The 15,912-nt window shown below is 39.8% G+C and overlaps 1 protein-coding gene across 1 annotated transcript in view; it reads right to left on the reverse strand.

Annotated features, from left to right (window-relative positions):
• Window positions 1–246: 246 nt before the first annotated feature.
• Window positions 247–15,912, reverse strand: part of GUCA1C (guanylate cyclase activator 1C) — a 39,436-nt gene continuing 23,770 nt past the window's right edge. The window contains 6 exon segments of the mRNA XM_010838591.1: window positions 247–415; window positions 9,686–9,733; window positions 9,735–9,791; window positions 11,027–11,224; window positions 12,895–12,926; window positions 14,444–14,557. Coding sequence (XP_010836893.1) covers window positions 247–415; window positions 9,686–9,733; window positions 9,735–9,791; window positions 11,027–11,224; window positions 12,895–12,926; window positions 14,444–14,557 — 618 coding nt within the window.

A 15,912-nucleotide genomic window follows, 5' to 3' on the forward strand; every position in this document is an offset into this window, starting at 1 on the left:
AACATGTGGACCGAGGACTGATGCATAAACAGAAGCAGCAGTGCTTCTTTTTAGAATCTTTATGAGAGTTCTCTGTGGAACTTAAGTGGGGTATTCATAAGTGGTTACCAATGATAATAAAAACATGTAATCAATAGCAGGTACATGCAGAAAATCACATTTCTTCTCCACTGAGAGTTTTCAATCCACCGAAAGCTGAGTGCTTTGCTTTGCATCCATTCCACAGCTTCTCAACTTTCGCTGTCCCTACACCATTCTTGTCAATTGGTTTAGAAGAAGCCTTTCTCCAGTGTCTGGCTATTTCCCACCACAGATTACTTTCAGTACACTGGAAAAGTCAAAGCTCTTGGAAACAATTTCCAGAAGGCCCTGATCTTTTTCCATGCCATTGATAAATCCTTCCAAAGTCATTTCTCTCAGAAAATAAGAACAATTAGCAAAATGCTTTGTCTACACCACTCACTAACATACAATATATTCACTGGCATTTTTATTGGTATTCTTAGATCCTTTCATCTCAGACTCTTAATTCCTTGAATACCCTTCCATAGAAAGCATTCAATGCTAGGGTTGTTAGGTGAAAATACAGGTGACAATCTCTTTTCAAGTTGAGAACATCAGGTAATATATAATACCTGTGTTCACACATACATTTTTAACATCTCTATACAGTATTGATTATTTGACCTTCAATCCGGAAGAATGGCAATGCCAAAGAATGTTCAAACTACTGCACTACTGCACAATTGCACTCACCTCACATGCTAGCAAAATAATGGTCAAAATTCTCCAAGCCAGGCTTCAGCAATACACGAACCATAAACACCCAGATGTTCAAGCTGGTTTTAGAAAAGGCAGAGGAACCAGAGATTAAATTGCCAACGTCTGCTGGATCATCAAAAAAGCAAGAGAATTCCAGAAAAACATCTCTTTCTGCCTTATTGACTATGCCAAAGCCTTTGATTGTGTGGATCACAATAAACTGTGGAAAATTCTGAAAGAGATGGGAATATTAGACCATCTGACCTGCCTCTTGAGAAATCTGTATGCAGGTCAGGAAGCAACAGTTAGAACTGGACATGGAACAACAGACTGGTTCCAAATAGGAAAAGGAGTACATCAAGGCTGTATATTGTCACCCTGCTTATTTAACTTCTATGCAGAGTACATCATGAGAAACGCTGGGCTGGAAGAAGCACAAGCTGGAATCAAGATTGCCGGGAGAAATATCAATAACTTCAGATATGCAGATGACACCAACCTTATGGCAGACAGTGAAGAAGAACTGAAGAGCGTCTTGATGAAAGTGAGAGAGGAGAGTGAAAACGTTGGCTTAAAGCTCAACATTCAGAAAACGAAGATCATGGCAATCCAGTCCCATCACTTCATGGCAAATAGATGGGGAAACAGTGGACACAGTGCCAGACTTTATTTTTGGGGGCTCCAAAATCACTGCAGATGGTGACTGCATCCATGAAATTAAAAAACGCTTACTCCTTGGAAGGAAAGTTATGACCAACCTAGATAGCATGTTAAAAAGCAGAGACTTTACTTGGCCAACAAAGGTCCATCTAGTCAAGGCTATGGTTTTTCCAGTGGTCATGTATGGATATGAGAGTTTGACTGTAAAGAAAGCTGAGCACCAAAGAATTGATGCTTTTGAAGTGTGGTGTTGGAGAAGACTCTTGAGAGTCCCTTGGACTGCAAGGAGATACAATCAATCCATCCCAAAGGAGATCAGTCCTGGGTGTTCATTGGAAGGACTGATGTTGAAGCTGAGACTCCAATACTTTGGCCACCTAATGTGAAGGGTCATTGGAAAAGGCTCTGATGCTGGGAAAGATTGAGGGTGGGAGGAGAAGGGGACGACAGAAGATGAGATGGTTGGATGGTATCACCGACTCAATGGACATGAGTTTGGGTGGACTCCCGGAGTTGGTGATGGACAGGCAGGTCTGGTGTGCTGCAGTCCATGGGGTCACAAAGAGTCAGACACGACTGAGCGACTAACGTGAACTGAACTGAATCTTGAACATATGGCCAAGTCATAGTGGCATGAAAACTGCTGATTTCTAAGATCAGAAGGAAATGACTGTTCACAAGGCTGTTTTTAACATTCTTCTCCCTGAGGAAATGACTTCAAGGACTATCCAAAGCTGTACAGAAGGGTAAACATTTATTCATTCACCAGTTTTGTAGTTCTCTCCTTTTCTGATTTTATATTTCTCATTGTATCACCTTGACTTAAGCCTTAGGTCTACACTGACCAGCTTTTCCAGTTAGCTACAAAACTATTGATTTATACCCATGTGTACCAGCTGCTGTGTTTTCCACCACCTTCAGCCCACAAGACAAACTTTTCAACGTTGGATGGTGGGGGATGGAGGAGGGGTTCTCTGTCGACTTAAGTCATTTGGATTATACTAATGGGTATGTTTAGGTTGAAAAGCACAGATAAATTTCCAAATCTCAAGGAGACTGTACTTTAGAGTGTGTGTCTTGGTGGGAGGTCAGTCAAAGTCAAGTGAAGTTACATTGAGTAGCTTACTAGGGAATATGCACCTGAGGCAGAAAGTCAGCAGGAATCGAAAGCACGTGTTTAACTGTTCAGTTCAGTTGCTCAGTTGTGTCCGACTCTGTGCGACCCCATGGACCGCAGCATGCCAGGCCTCTCTGTCCATCACCAACTGTACCTGTCCTTTAACGGACGAAGACAAATATCTAATGACCACAATTGTGGCTCAAATACAAACAAGTATAAATCACATTTTTATAATATCCTTTCCTTTTGGTATCCATGGCAAAATAAGATTTCTTTAAAGAGAGAAATCTAATCTTTGTTCCTTTATGTTTTCTTATGCCAAAGAAGTCTGTGCAAAATCCCAGTAACAGCAGGTAGGATCAGAATTCCCTATGCATCCCAGGAAAGTGCAACTGTGGAACAAACCAAAGAAAAGGAAGGAAATCTGAAACTCAAAAGGAGAAGTAAGTGTGCAGTGGGGAAGTCACATGCTGTAGTGGTCGTAGGGCAGGGGGTCATAAATAAGAATGTCTCCTTTGCAAAGGGAAAACACAGCTGCTAGGTTTACAACCCAAAAGGCTTTTCAGATTTCTAGGGGCTCAGTATGACCGCAAGAGAGGTGGGAGTGGAGATGGGAACTGAAATCTGTTTTGACCACTCAACTGTAACAACACTTCTCCATTATCACGGTAGGCCATAGAAGAAGCCATGAGGTCACAAAGTCGAACAAGACTGAGCAACTAAACACAGGATATAGTAGCATATGTTCAAAAGCCATGCAAGTTGTGGAAATGAGAAAAAAGATGAAATACTTATGGAATTTTAAAAATTTGCAATGTAACTGACATATTACCTTAAGGGGTGCAATATAACTTGATGTAACAAAGTAAGTTTAGTCAATATCTATCACCTTACATAGTTACAACTTTTCTTGTCACAACTTTTAAGATTTACTCTTAAGATGGAATTTTTCACTGCTGTTATGCTTTTCAAAATACCTATGAATTATGCATATTTGCTTTTTTCACGTTATCTAACCCACTTACCAAAAACATTCTCCCTTCCAAATTAAGCCAACCTCTACCAAAAGCAACTTAAATAATATTTACTATTTCTAACATACTTATTTTGAAGTTTTCCTCACTCTTTTCCTCCTAAGACTGAGCATTCAAACATTCATCGAGCCTTACTACAGTTGCCATTTCCTCCACGGCATGGCTTCACCAGCATGGCCAACCAGGGCTGCAAAGATGGGAGGTGCTCAGAAAACCTCAGCTGATTAATTGCTTTCCTTTAATCTGATATTCTTAAACATTACTTCCTGGTCCTCTTTGATTTGTCTGTGGATTTATGCCCAAACAAAGTAAAAAGATGGATCTGTGTCTCCCTGGAAAGGATTGCCTGTGCAGGTCCAGAAATTTCCTATCAAAAGATCAACCAGTCATGAGTCTAAGTTGATGAGAAATGACCAAGCCAGAGCTCATGGGACCCAGGACCTAAATTAAAGCTTTGAGATTTTATTTTTTGTTTTCTATTTAGAAACACATTAATCTTTGTGGCATATGATTCAGAAATTGCACAATTTTATATATTGAAATATACATAATACACAGAATGTATAGCCACATTATATAGGGCTGTTTGGGACCCTGAAGGTGAGTTTTATGGGTGCTTTTCCATCATCACTCATGACCAGGTTCAGTGGTTTTATTGGCGATAGGACAGTGACCCATGAATATTTAATCTTGTTTCTGGAATCCCGTTGTTTTGCTGGTATTTCTGGATCATGTCTTTCTTCCCATTAATATCTTAAGTGTCTATAAGCCCAAAACTGCATCTTCCTTCCAAAATATCAAAATGTACTGAGTATGCCCCCATTAGCATTTTTTTTTCCTCTAAAGAAGTCAGGTTGGTTAGAAAAGAAACCAACCAGTGTCAAGGAATTGCTTTTCAATTCTTTCTAATAAGAACATGAAATTTTGTGCTGGGGCTGGGAAATTAGCAAAGATGGAATTGCAGTCTCAGAAGGTGAGAAAAAGTGACACAAGTTCTGTATTCGTTAGCAAGGTGGCACTAGAAGCTTTTAGTAGTATTTTATAGCCGAGTGTTATAAAAAAGCTGCAATTTTTTGTCTCATATAAAAAAACTTGATTTCCCTATTATTTCCTGGTAGTTCCCAGTTTCCCAGTTTGCTTCCAGTGTTCCAGTCTAGAAACTGGTCTTTCTGGTTAGTCACTCAATAAAAGGTCTTCATGTCCCTGTTTTCGTTTACCCCAAATTACCTCCTTACTAACCACCCTCTCATTTTCTCTTTGGCTTCATTCTGTTTCTTTTCACTTTCACAGTTTATTATTAGCCACTTAAGTCTCCTTTATCCCTGGGCTATTTGGTACTTTGTTGTCTGGACAGTTTCTGCACTTGTGGTTGTGAACAAGTGTCTATAAATCTTCTTAAATCATGTCAAGAATGAGTCCTAAGAGGCACATGGTAACATGCCGATTGCTATTCTTCCCGAAGTAAGGGCTGCAGAATTCCATGCTTGATCATTTATCCTGGGACATCTTGCTGTCCCTTCTGTTTTCATTCTTCAGTGATATTGAATATTGAGCTTCGATTTTCCGTCTTTGTGATTCTCTTCAAAATCTCCTTTCCTAGATGCTTTTGTTCATAATATAAGAATAAGCTAACTTGTTGAGTAATAGCAATGATACATACTCATGGTAAAAAACAACAACAGCACTACAGAGAAGTGTAATGAAAGAAAGAATCCACCGTTAACCTCTCTCTGTGCCTCACATCTATTAATACTTTCCATTGGCAATTAAGTTCTAATAGATCTGTATTTGTATCTTATGACATTTGTAATGCATATTTGGGCTTCCCAGGTGGCTCAACTATAAAGAATCCACCTGCCATGCAGGAGACTCTGGTTCAATCCCTGGGTTGGGAAGATCCCCTGGAGAAGAAAATGGCAACCCATTCCAATATTCTTGCCTAGAGAATTCCATGGACAGAGGAGCCTGACGGGCTACAGTTCATGGGTTGCAAAAGAGTTGGGTACAACTTAGTGACTAAACAAACCCATTTTCATATATGTTCATTTCCAAACTAGTCTCTTAGATGCCTTTCTTCCTACAGATAGCAATGCATACTGTGCTTACTTGTTCTTTATTTCTTCCTTTGTTTTCCATGACATCTTATCAGATTCTCATTATACAACTATTTATGGAGAACCTATTATGTGCCAGAAAGTGTGAGAGCACAAGAAACACCAAAGTACATAAAAAACCAGAAATACTTCTTGCCCTCATGGAGCTGATAGCTCTTTGTTTCTTTATTTTCTTAGCACTAAACCTATACCTCTCTTTTGATATAACTTTGATTTGCTAACTACCATGATAATTATGTCTGGAATTAAAAGTATCTATTCTGCATTTTTCTGTTCCAGCAGAATTGATGTTGGTCATCCTTTTGCAATTTTCAGTCAAATTGGGATTTTTCATATAAATCCCTGAAGTTTTCTTTTTCTTTTTTTTTGGTTGCATCTGAGTGTGCTGGAGTCTTCTTATCTTTGGCCTCAATATACATTGGATCAGATACAAATTCTGTGTTTGTTGCTTTTTATTTTGAGAAATCAGAAAATGATATGTTGGGACATGGTTAACACTATTCTGCTACATTTAAACATCTCCATTTATATCAACACCAATGTTTTTATAACAATGATAACAATAAAAGTTTTATTTGAGGTATATATAACTTATAAAAATGTGAATAGATATTTTCATCTGTGACACTCATTTCCCCTTTAGGTCTGAGTGAAGCCCTGTATCCTCCTCTGTCAAATTCTGGCAAAATCCTTTTATACTTCAACAAATATCAACCATATATGTCTTCATTACTTTCTCTTCCTTGTCCTTTGGTGCACTGGGCTGTCGTTGTACAGCAATTTTAACACTTTTATCTTGATGCATGGAATGGCCCAGCTCTCCCTTGAGATGATAAAACCACCTCCAATAATTTCCAAATAAAAGCAAATTCTATCAATTTTAATTCTGTATATGCATTTGCCAAGAAAGAGTGGTTCATTGTTATTATACAGTGTGGCTAGTTTGGTATCTTCATTTTATAAAAGCCAATGATATTTAAGATATGAGTTTTTATATCAGAGTACATGATGTTATTAATTCTGTAAGCTGTTCCAGAAACCATAAAGTATCCCCTTTTTTCTGAGTTATTCAGTTCAGTTCAGTTTAGTCTCTCAGTCATATCTGACTCTTTGCAACACCATGAATCGCAGCACGCCAGGCCTCCCTGTCCATCACCAACTCCCGGAGTTCACTGAGACTCACGTCCATTGAGTCAGTGATGCCATCCAGCCATCTCATCCTCTGTCGTCCCCTTCTCCTCCTGCCCTCAATCCCTCCTAGCATCAGAGTCTTTTCCAATGAGTCAACTCTTAGTGTCAGGTGGCCAATATATTGGATTTTCAGCTTCAGCATCATTCCTTCCAATGAACACCCAGGACTGATCTCCTTTAGAATGGACTGGTTGGATCTCCTTGCAGTCCAAGGGACTCTCAAGAGTCTTCTCCAACACCGCAATTCAAAAGCATCAATTCTTCGGTGCTCAGCCTTCTTCACAGTCCAACTCTCACATCCATACATGACCACTGGAAAAACCATAGCCTTGACTAGATGGACCTTTGTTGGCAAAGTAATGTCTCTGCTTTTGAATATGCTCTCTAGGTTGGTCATAACTTTCCTTCCAAGGAGTAAGCGTCCTTTAATTTCATGGCTGCAGTCACCATCTGCAGTGATACTGGAGCCCCAAAAAATAAAGTCTGACTCTGTTTCCACTGTTTCCCCATCTATTTCCCATGAAGTGATCTGAGTTATCACTACAGGTCAAAAATCCCAGTTCCCTAATTGCAGGTGAACTCAGTTATTCCTGAGCCCAACATCTTCTCTCGTCTAGATTTACATTGTTTTTCAACTCAACTCTATTTCTAGGCCCTTTCCAACCACACTTCCCATTTTACCGTTTCTTTGTTCTTTAGGAGATTATATAAATGTAAATGACTCCTGCATAATTTTCTGTTTTCTGGAACATGTTATCTGTCTCTTCAAACGGAGCCTCTTCATAAGGATACCACCATCCTCTCATACTTCTCTATGGGAAGTCACTTTTTCCTAGACCCCTTCCACCCCTCACCAGCACTACAAGCAGGAGTTGTGGATATTTTCAAACGTTCTTGATCTGTCCTTTTGAAATTCACTTATGATGCTAAGTCTTAAGTATTCATGATGGTCCATCTACTTTCAGAACACTCACCCTTTGATCAACGATTTTGACCCTGAGTTGAATGGTTTATCCTTCTCTACTCCAGTCCCTGCCACCCTGCAGCACCTCTAGGATTAAAGTCTAAAACAAAAAACAATCTCCAGCATTTCTCTTGCTTGATGATCACCATTTCAGGTACATATTTCAAATCAAGTTTTGCACTGGCCTCATCAGGTCCTCCACTTTCCATTTTTCTGGTTCTTTTCTAACTTCACTTAGCCTCCTCAGCAACTCTGGGCAATCTGAAATTGTTCCTTGCAGCTTTCACATGTACTGACTTACTTTATTCTCCATCTATGTAGACTTATATAAAGTGATGACACCAAGTGGCTTTGATCTTAGTAAACCAGTAAGTCAGCATACTCACTTGAGACTAAGAGGTAGATGCGGGACTGGGTCCTTAAGAGGAAGCTCTTTGCTCTTGATATATTTTCAAGTTGTTTTTCTGAGAATTATACTCTTGCCCAAATGTTTGGATTGCTCATGGCGGTGCTTTCATTTGAACTCTCTCCCAGCTTCCTCCTCATGTCCTGCAGAGTAGTAAGCAGCCACGTTTGACTAAGCAAACTGCTACGTTCAACATGAGCCTCTACTGCCCTCCAGTGTTCACTACAAGTGATCCGTGATGGGTAGGTTGATTCTGTGGAATGATGCCAAACATGGTTTTCAATCCCTTGTATCTGTTCCCTCCCTTGATCCCCTTTTAACATCTCTTACTAATTTTCCACAATTCCAAACTTACTTTTTCAAGATCATCCCTTGATTGAATCCATTTGGTGTAATCCCCCTCCCTTCTCTTGGAATGTCTGTGTTGTGTCTTCTTGTTCCTGCCTCTGAAGAAATGCAACATTTCTGAGATAAAGAGGAAACCAGGTTTTAGGGCAGAACGAACAGACGAACAAGTGAGCAGACAGTACAAATACGGAGAGAGCAGAAATGGAGGCAACTGTGGACAACTCTTTCCAGAAGTGTATCGTCAAGGAGAAGGAAAAATCTGATAGAAGATGGCATAATTGAAGTTAAGAGGGAAAACTTAAGTTTATTCATAATTTGATGAGAAGCTTCCAGTAAAAAGAAATTCAGCCTTAAAACATACCCACAAACAAACAGCAGAGAGTCCTTCATCCCCTACTCTCCCACTTTTCCCCCTTTTTATTTCCCTTCACCCTTTATATATACAAAGTGTCAGTCACTGTGCATTGAATATAAGTATGGTCAATATGGGCCTCCTTGGTAGCTCAGATGGTAAAGAATCTTCCTGCAAAGTGGGAGACCCAGGTTCAATCCTTGGGTTGGGAAGATTCCCTGGAGAGGAGCATGGCAACTCACTCCAGTATTCTTGCCTGGAGAATCCCATGGACAGAGGAACCTGGCGAGCTACAGTCCATGGGGTCAGTATATATTCAGTCAAATTGTATCAGCTGCAGAACATTGCACTGGTCAAATTGTGAAACCCAAGTGTTGAAGCTGAAACTCCAATACTTTGGCCACCTGATGTGAAGAGCTGACTCATTTGAAAAGACCCAGATGCTGGGAAAGATTGAGGGCAGGAAAAGGGGATGGCAGAGGATGAGATGTTTGGATGGCATCACCGACTCCATGGACATGGGTTTGAGTAGACTCTGGCAGTTGGTGATGGACAGGGAGGCCTGGCGTGCTGTGGTTCATGAGGTTGCAAAGAGTCGGACACAACTGAGTGACTGAACTGAACTGAAGTGATATCACAAGTACATTTTCTTGAAAGGTTCATGGTTTTGTCTAAATCATCTATCTCCTACACAATAAGGAAAGTGAGCCTGAGGTGAAGGGCTATTTTATCACTGTTTACATCTCTTACAAAACACCAATGTGTTAAACTCTTCAGGACTCAGTTTGCTGGTGGTTGAAGGCTTGCACCTTCTGCAAACTAAATCTAAGCTCAACTTTTCTGGAAGCAAATTCATTTTGCAACATTTCTTACCTCAGTGTGACAGAATTGAGGGAATTGTTTATTTCAGGCTTGCTATCCAACCTGTTTTCAGTTCAAAAACAAATAAAAAGATTGTATGTCAGTTCTGGGTAATGAGACTTGGAACTTAAATGAACTGAGTTTAGTCTAAGGTATTATTTTACACAGAACAAAGGGATCCATTCAACATATTAAGTAACAAAAGATACTAACAGCCCACTGGAGAAAATATCACAGTGGTTTTGGACCCAGAAAAGACAGTTTTCTCAAGTTTTAGACTTATCTTTGATCTTATGATGAACATAAAAGGGTGTTCTATAAGCATCTAATGCTTTCTCTCTGGCTTCTGCCACTGGTGTGTTTGTTTTTTTGTGCCCTTTTGCAGAGCTATCAACTGGGAAGACAGACATACATGCCTTGGAAGGATCCTGAATTTCTCTCAGTCTGCCAGCAACTTTTCATCATAAAAGCTGTCAGGGGACATAAGGAAAAAGACATTTCCAGATTTCCTAGAGGGATGATTTAACCACTCTCCCCGCCCCCACTCTTGCCCCAAGTGACTAAATTAAATGACCCATATTGGATGTAGAAATTAAGAAAATGAGAGAATGGATCAGTCATGTGGGAATTCGAACGTAACTATCTTGATTGAACAGGAGAATCTTTAGAAAAACTGTTGGCAACATTTCAGTTTGTCACATAGGACTCTCTCTTGTTGCTTCCCAAACATTACTAATCTTAAATCCTAGGAATAATCACAGTTAACGGTGGCAAAGCACCACTCTTGGCCTTAGCAAGCCGAAATCTCAGTTAAATAATACTTAGTGCAATGATTAAGATACATGTAGTTAGTCTCCTATTAGATGAAAATTTAGGATTTCTCAGTTGTCTTGACAGAGACCCCAGAAGCCTCAAAACTTTGGCGAGACATCCAGTATTCCCACATCCTGAAGTGATATTCGACTGCATGTGTAAGTCACAGTGAGAGATGATGAGATTTTTAGAATTTGTCCATCACCCAACTCCAGGCAACATAAGTGGGGATGAAGGATTGACTGGAAGATTAAGGCCTAAGGGGATAATAATTTGGAGGGAGCTGTCGGGTGCCTCGTGTTTTCCCTCTTCTTTGAGGAGAAGCATGGCGGGGTGGGGAGGCAAAGAGGCATGGTTTGTTTTCTTTCCTTCCTCCTTTAGTACATCTGTTTCTCCCCCACCTTGCTAAGCCCTTTCTCTGACCTCTCCGAGTGTGAGCAGGAGGGAGGAGGAGATAAAGGGAGAGTAAGAGAGCCTTGATTTGGCAGATACCATCATGATCACGGTTGCAGAGCTCTCTGGATAGCAGACGTTTAAAGCCCATTCCTTCTCTGAAGCCTCCCACCCCCTGTTCATTACTGAGATTCTCCTGCAACTTCCTAGACGTGAAATCATGCACTTTGATTACAGTCTTTGAGGCTGTTTCTTTAGAAACCCAATTCTAAACATCTGCATCACTGACATTTTGGACTCGACAATTCTTTCTTGTCCTGTGCCATCCTATGCGTGGTAGAATGTCTAACAGCATCCCTGGGCTCTAACAATAGACAGCAGTTGCACCACACCCTCCCCCATTCTCCAGTTGAGAATCAATTGTCTCCAGACTTTGCCAGCTGTCCCCTGAGGGAGGAGAGTAAAATCGCTCCTGGCTGAGAACCACTCTCCACCTCTCTTCTCCTGAGGATTCCTCACTTCTCCAAGTGACTCAGCTGGACAAGATCCAAGAAAGCTCTCTACCAGCTTCCTCTCTCAGTGGCCCATATCTGATCCAAGGAAACACTCAAGCATTTTTGGTCCCAGCAGATTCCAGGAATGCAGACATATCCTGAACTTTACCCCAAGACTCTGTTGCCATGGTCTGCTTTTTTAGATTTCTCGGGTATGACTGGAACAGTGTGTTCCCTAAACTCCAGGGCACATCCACACCTTAACTGGTGTCCTTAGAACCTCATGCAATTGACATGAGGGCTCTTACATGAGAAATCCTCTTCAGTAATCCTTCTCCCAAGCCCTCATCTTGACCATTTTATACCCTTGAATTGTGATTAAGATGTAACTACTTCCTTTGTAACTGCTTCCTTAACTACTAGTAAATTCTGTCTATACTAGTACTTCCTTCAAATCTTAATGATACCTGGGCTGAATTTCATTTTAACATCTTACTATGTATTGACAAAAATTACGCAGTATGTATTACTCCTTACCTTTGTGTTTTTCTTCACTTGTAATTATGTAGAATGTTTGTTTATAGACCACTGATTTTTTATAATTATATATTTCATTGCATTAAAAGTTTTCCTCCTTTAGATTTTTTTAATGTGTATTTGAACTGTAGTGTTGGAGAAGACTCTTGAGAGTCCCTTGGACTGCAAGGAGATCCAACCAGTCCATTCTGAAGGAGATCAGCCCTGGGATTTCTTTGGAAGGAATGATGCTAAAGCTGAAACTCCAGTACTTTGGCCACCTCATGTGAAGAGTTGACTCATTGAAAAAGACCCTGATGCTGGGAGGGATTGAGGGCAGGAGGAGAAGGGGATGACAGAGGATGAGATGGCTGGATGGCATCACTGACTCGATGGATGTGAGTCTGAGTGAACTCCAGGAGTTTGTGATGGACAGGGAGGCCTGGCGTGCTGCGATTCATGGGGTCGCAAAGAGTCGGACACAACTGAGTGACTGATGTGATCTGATCTGATTTGATTTTAAATGATTCTGTGATGTAAATCAGAACTTTTATCTTTGGCAAAATTGTTTTTCCTGACAAAAAGTAACTGACTCTAAAACTGAAGAGACATTTTAGTCTGTTATGCAGACCACATTTCCAGGAATGTTCTATCAATTTATGGTCCCTCCACAGTGCCTTTACCAGAATTACATCTTACTGTTTTTAACACTGTATTAATCAGAGACAAATAGCATCTAATTATTAATTTCTGCTCAGTGCTAATTATTTCAGTTTGCCTGTTTTCATTTTGTTCTTTCTAAACATTTTAGGGAAAAACTCAAATTAGCTATTTTTCTTTCCTTGGCTCACTAACTTAAGTTATACATTTCAACTAATGAGAATCTATGTAAACTTTCCTGTAAGATTTAGAACAACAACAAAAAGAGTTAATCCTTTAGCTCTTCCTAGTTCTTTTGCAAACCCGACCCCATACCTCCCCTGGGAAAAAAAGTGGATCATGTGCAAAATTTTGCACTTGATTCTAAGAGGGGCCAAGGATTCCTGAAGGCAATAGATCCATAGACCCCAGGGTACAAACCTCATGATTGGAGCACTGCTTTGAGGCACCCTAATATTTGTATGCCGTATTATATACTTAGTGTTTTTTAAAATAGGTATATATTAAGATGTTATTTAAAAATTTATACTGGATTGGGCACTCTGTAGAACATTTTAGATTCCCAGTTTTGTATTGCAACATGTAATAAGTATGCAGAATTTCTGAATTTTAACATTACAAAGTTCAGTTACAAAACATCTTGGTACTCTTTTTGATGAGATTCAAGTAGAAGCAATATTAGTATTATCATACTCTTGAATTCTTCCCATGTGTTAATATTTACTAAATAGTGTAACAGCTTTGTTGAAATAGTCATTATAGTTCTACCCAATGATTTTTCCTCACAAGTTTCTCTTATACCACACATTATGTGACTCAGCTTCATCTATAAATGAGAGAATTTGGACCATATCATCTCTGTGACATCTGATCCTAGTTCTGACATTCACAAATTCAGCGTATAATATTCATAATGTTTATTTTGCTTCATATCTTTATTCAGGCACAGTGCCCCACTTAGTCACTTTTACTTGGGATACATTTCATCTCATACCATTATAACCACTATCCTCACTCCATTAGCAGAGAGTGGGGGGTTAAGACTTATAAAGGGAGTCCTCGAATTTCAGAGATGGAAAGGATCTGAGCTCCCTGAGCAATCTGTTAGAAAACACTTTAGTCAAGTTCCCAGAAAGATTCATTCCTTAGGACCTTTATTCTTCATCCATGTCTCTTGCTATATAAACCATCTTATATTTCAGCTGCTCCCCACGAGACTTTCTGCACCGAGGCAGAGAAAAAGATAAGTTGTTGTCATTCAGTCACTAAATTGTGTCTGACTCTCTGTGACCTCATGTACTGCAACACCCCAGGCTCCCTTGTCCTTCATTATCTCCCGGAGTTTGCTCAAATTCATGTTCATTGAGTCAGTGATGCCATCTAACCATTTTATCCCTCTGCTGCCCCCTTCTATTGCCTTCAATCTTTCCCAGTGTCATTTCCCAATGACAAGTTGGCCCTTTGCATTAGGTGGCCAACCTATGTTTATTTTTCATTCTCAATACCGTTCTAAATGTGTAAACTTCAGAGTGGACTGCACCTAGAAGAAAATGCTGATATGCAGTCGCACATTCAGTAACCAACAGGATAGAGACTGACATTGCTTCAGCCATTCCAAATACACGTCCCAAGAATAGCCAACCACATAGGGAACTGTCACTGCCTCCACAGGAGGAAGATGGAGTTAACTATAGAATGTCCTGCAAAGGATGCCTCACTACTTCACTTACCACAAAGATGTTCCCTTTAGTCAACAGAACCATTTCCGATGACATCATATTGCTCAAAATACCACTTTAATTTTTGCTTCATTTTTCTTGTACTACTGGATTTACAGCAGCAATAAACTCTTAAGTCAATAAATCCATCCTATGGAAAGCAAGGTAGAAAGGGAAATAAATATTTAAGAAGGCAAATTATTTTTTATTTGTGAAGTCATCATTCATGAGCAGGACCTTCAGTACAATATAATACAACTCATGAGATTTTGGCATGAAACTATTCCCTGGAACTTTATTAAAAAGAACTGGTGTAAGGTGTATAGAGACAAATAATTATAAATAAGTGAGAACATTTTCAGAGAAAAGGTACACTTTTTCTTTTCTTTGGCCAAGTGCAGCACATGGGATCTTAGTTCCCTAACCAGAGATTGAATCTGTACCCCGCTGCAGTGGAAGTGTGGAGTCTTAACCACCTGAAACCAGGAAAGTTCTGAAAATGTTTACTTCCTATGACAAAAAAGAGTCTGAAATGCCATGATGGAAGGCTGAGTTCTCACAGAGAACACCCTACAGTGGTTTCTTCTGAATACCTTCAGGTTTTTGCCTCCACTCAGGGAGAAGACCAGGTGCCAATTTTCAATTACAGGGAAACATCCAGTATGTAGCTAAATTCCCTACTGTTTTAGAGAAACCGGTTGAAGTTTTTGGGCTGCTAATCTGCAGGATTCCTTTTAATCCCATCATTTTCAGTATGAATCAAAATTAATTTTTTAAAAAGATTTTGTTGTGTTAAATCTTAGAAAAGATTAAGGGTTGCAAGTTTAGGTAGTTCCCCTCATCCTGTTTTAAATTGGTAAAACATTCCCAGTTGAAAAGCATCCTGTGCCATTCTTAGAATCATATACTTCAAACCTTGCTCAGCCAAATGCTCGACTATTTTAAGAAAGGTGGCCAGCTCTAGGGGAGGTGTCAGGCCATTCTGTTTTTCCATGTGCTTTCAGCTGCTAATGGGCAGCATCTTCAGCCCAGGAAAAGATGCTATCAGCTGATTCTTTTTGGAATATTTGGGATGTCAAATTATATTTACAAAAACAGGATGTGACAAAGTATCCTTTTTCCTTGGAAATAAAGGACTTTAGGCTTACTGGTCTATAAAGTGATGTGCTTAAGTCTTTAAGACTTGAGACTTAATTCTACCAAGTCTAAGAAAAGTGAGAATCCACCAGTGTTTATGGATGTAAAGCAAAGCCTGTTTGGCTGGTTAATGGCTTTTTTGAGATTCCCACATTTTAAAATGTTTTCAAGTTAATTCAGTCATTTTATTATTGATTTTACAATGTTGTTTTAGTTTCTGTTGTACAACAACTTGAATCAACCATCAGTTCAGTTCAGTCGCACAGTTGTGTCTGACTCTTTGCGACCCCATGAATTGCAGCATGCCAGGCCTCCCTGTCCATCACCAACTCCCAGAGTTCACTCAAACTCAGGTCCATCGAGTCAGTG

The sequence above is a fragment of the Bison bison genome, unplaced genomic scaffold (assembly GCF_000754665.1).
Source record: "Bison bison bison isolate TAMUID 2011002044 unplaced genomic scaffold, Bison_UMD1.0 scf7180017864098, whole genome shotgun sequence".
NCBI classification, from domain to species: domain Eukaryota; kingdom Metazoa; phylum Chordata; class Mammalia; order Artiodactyla; family Bovidae; genus Bison; species Bison bison.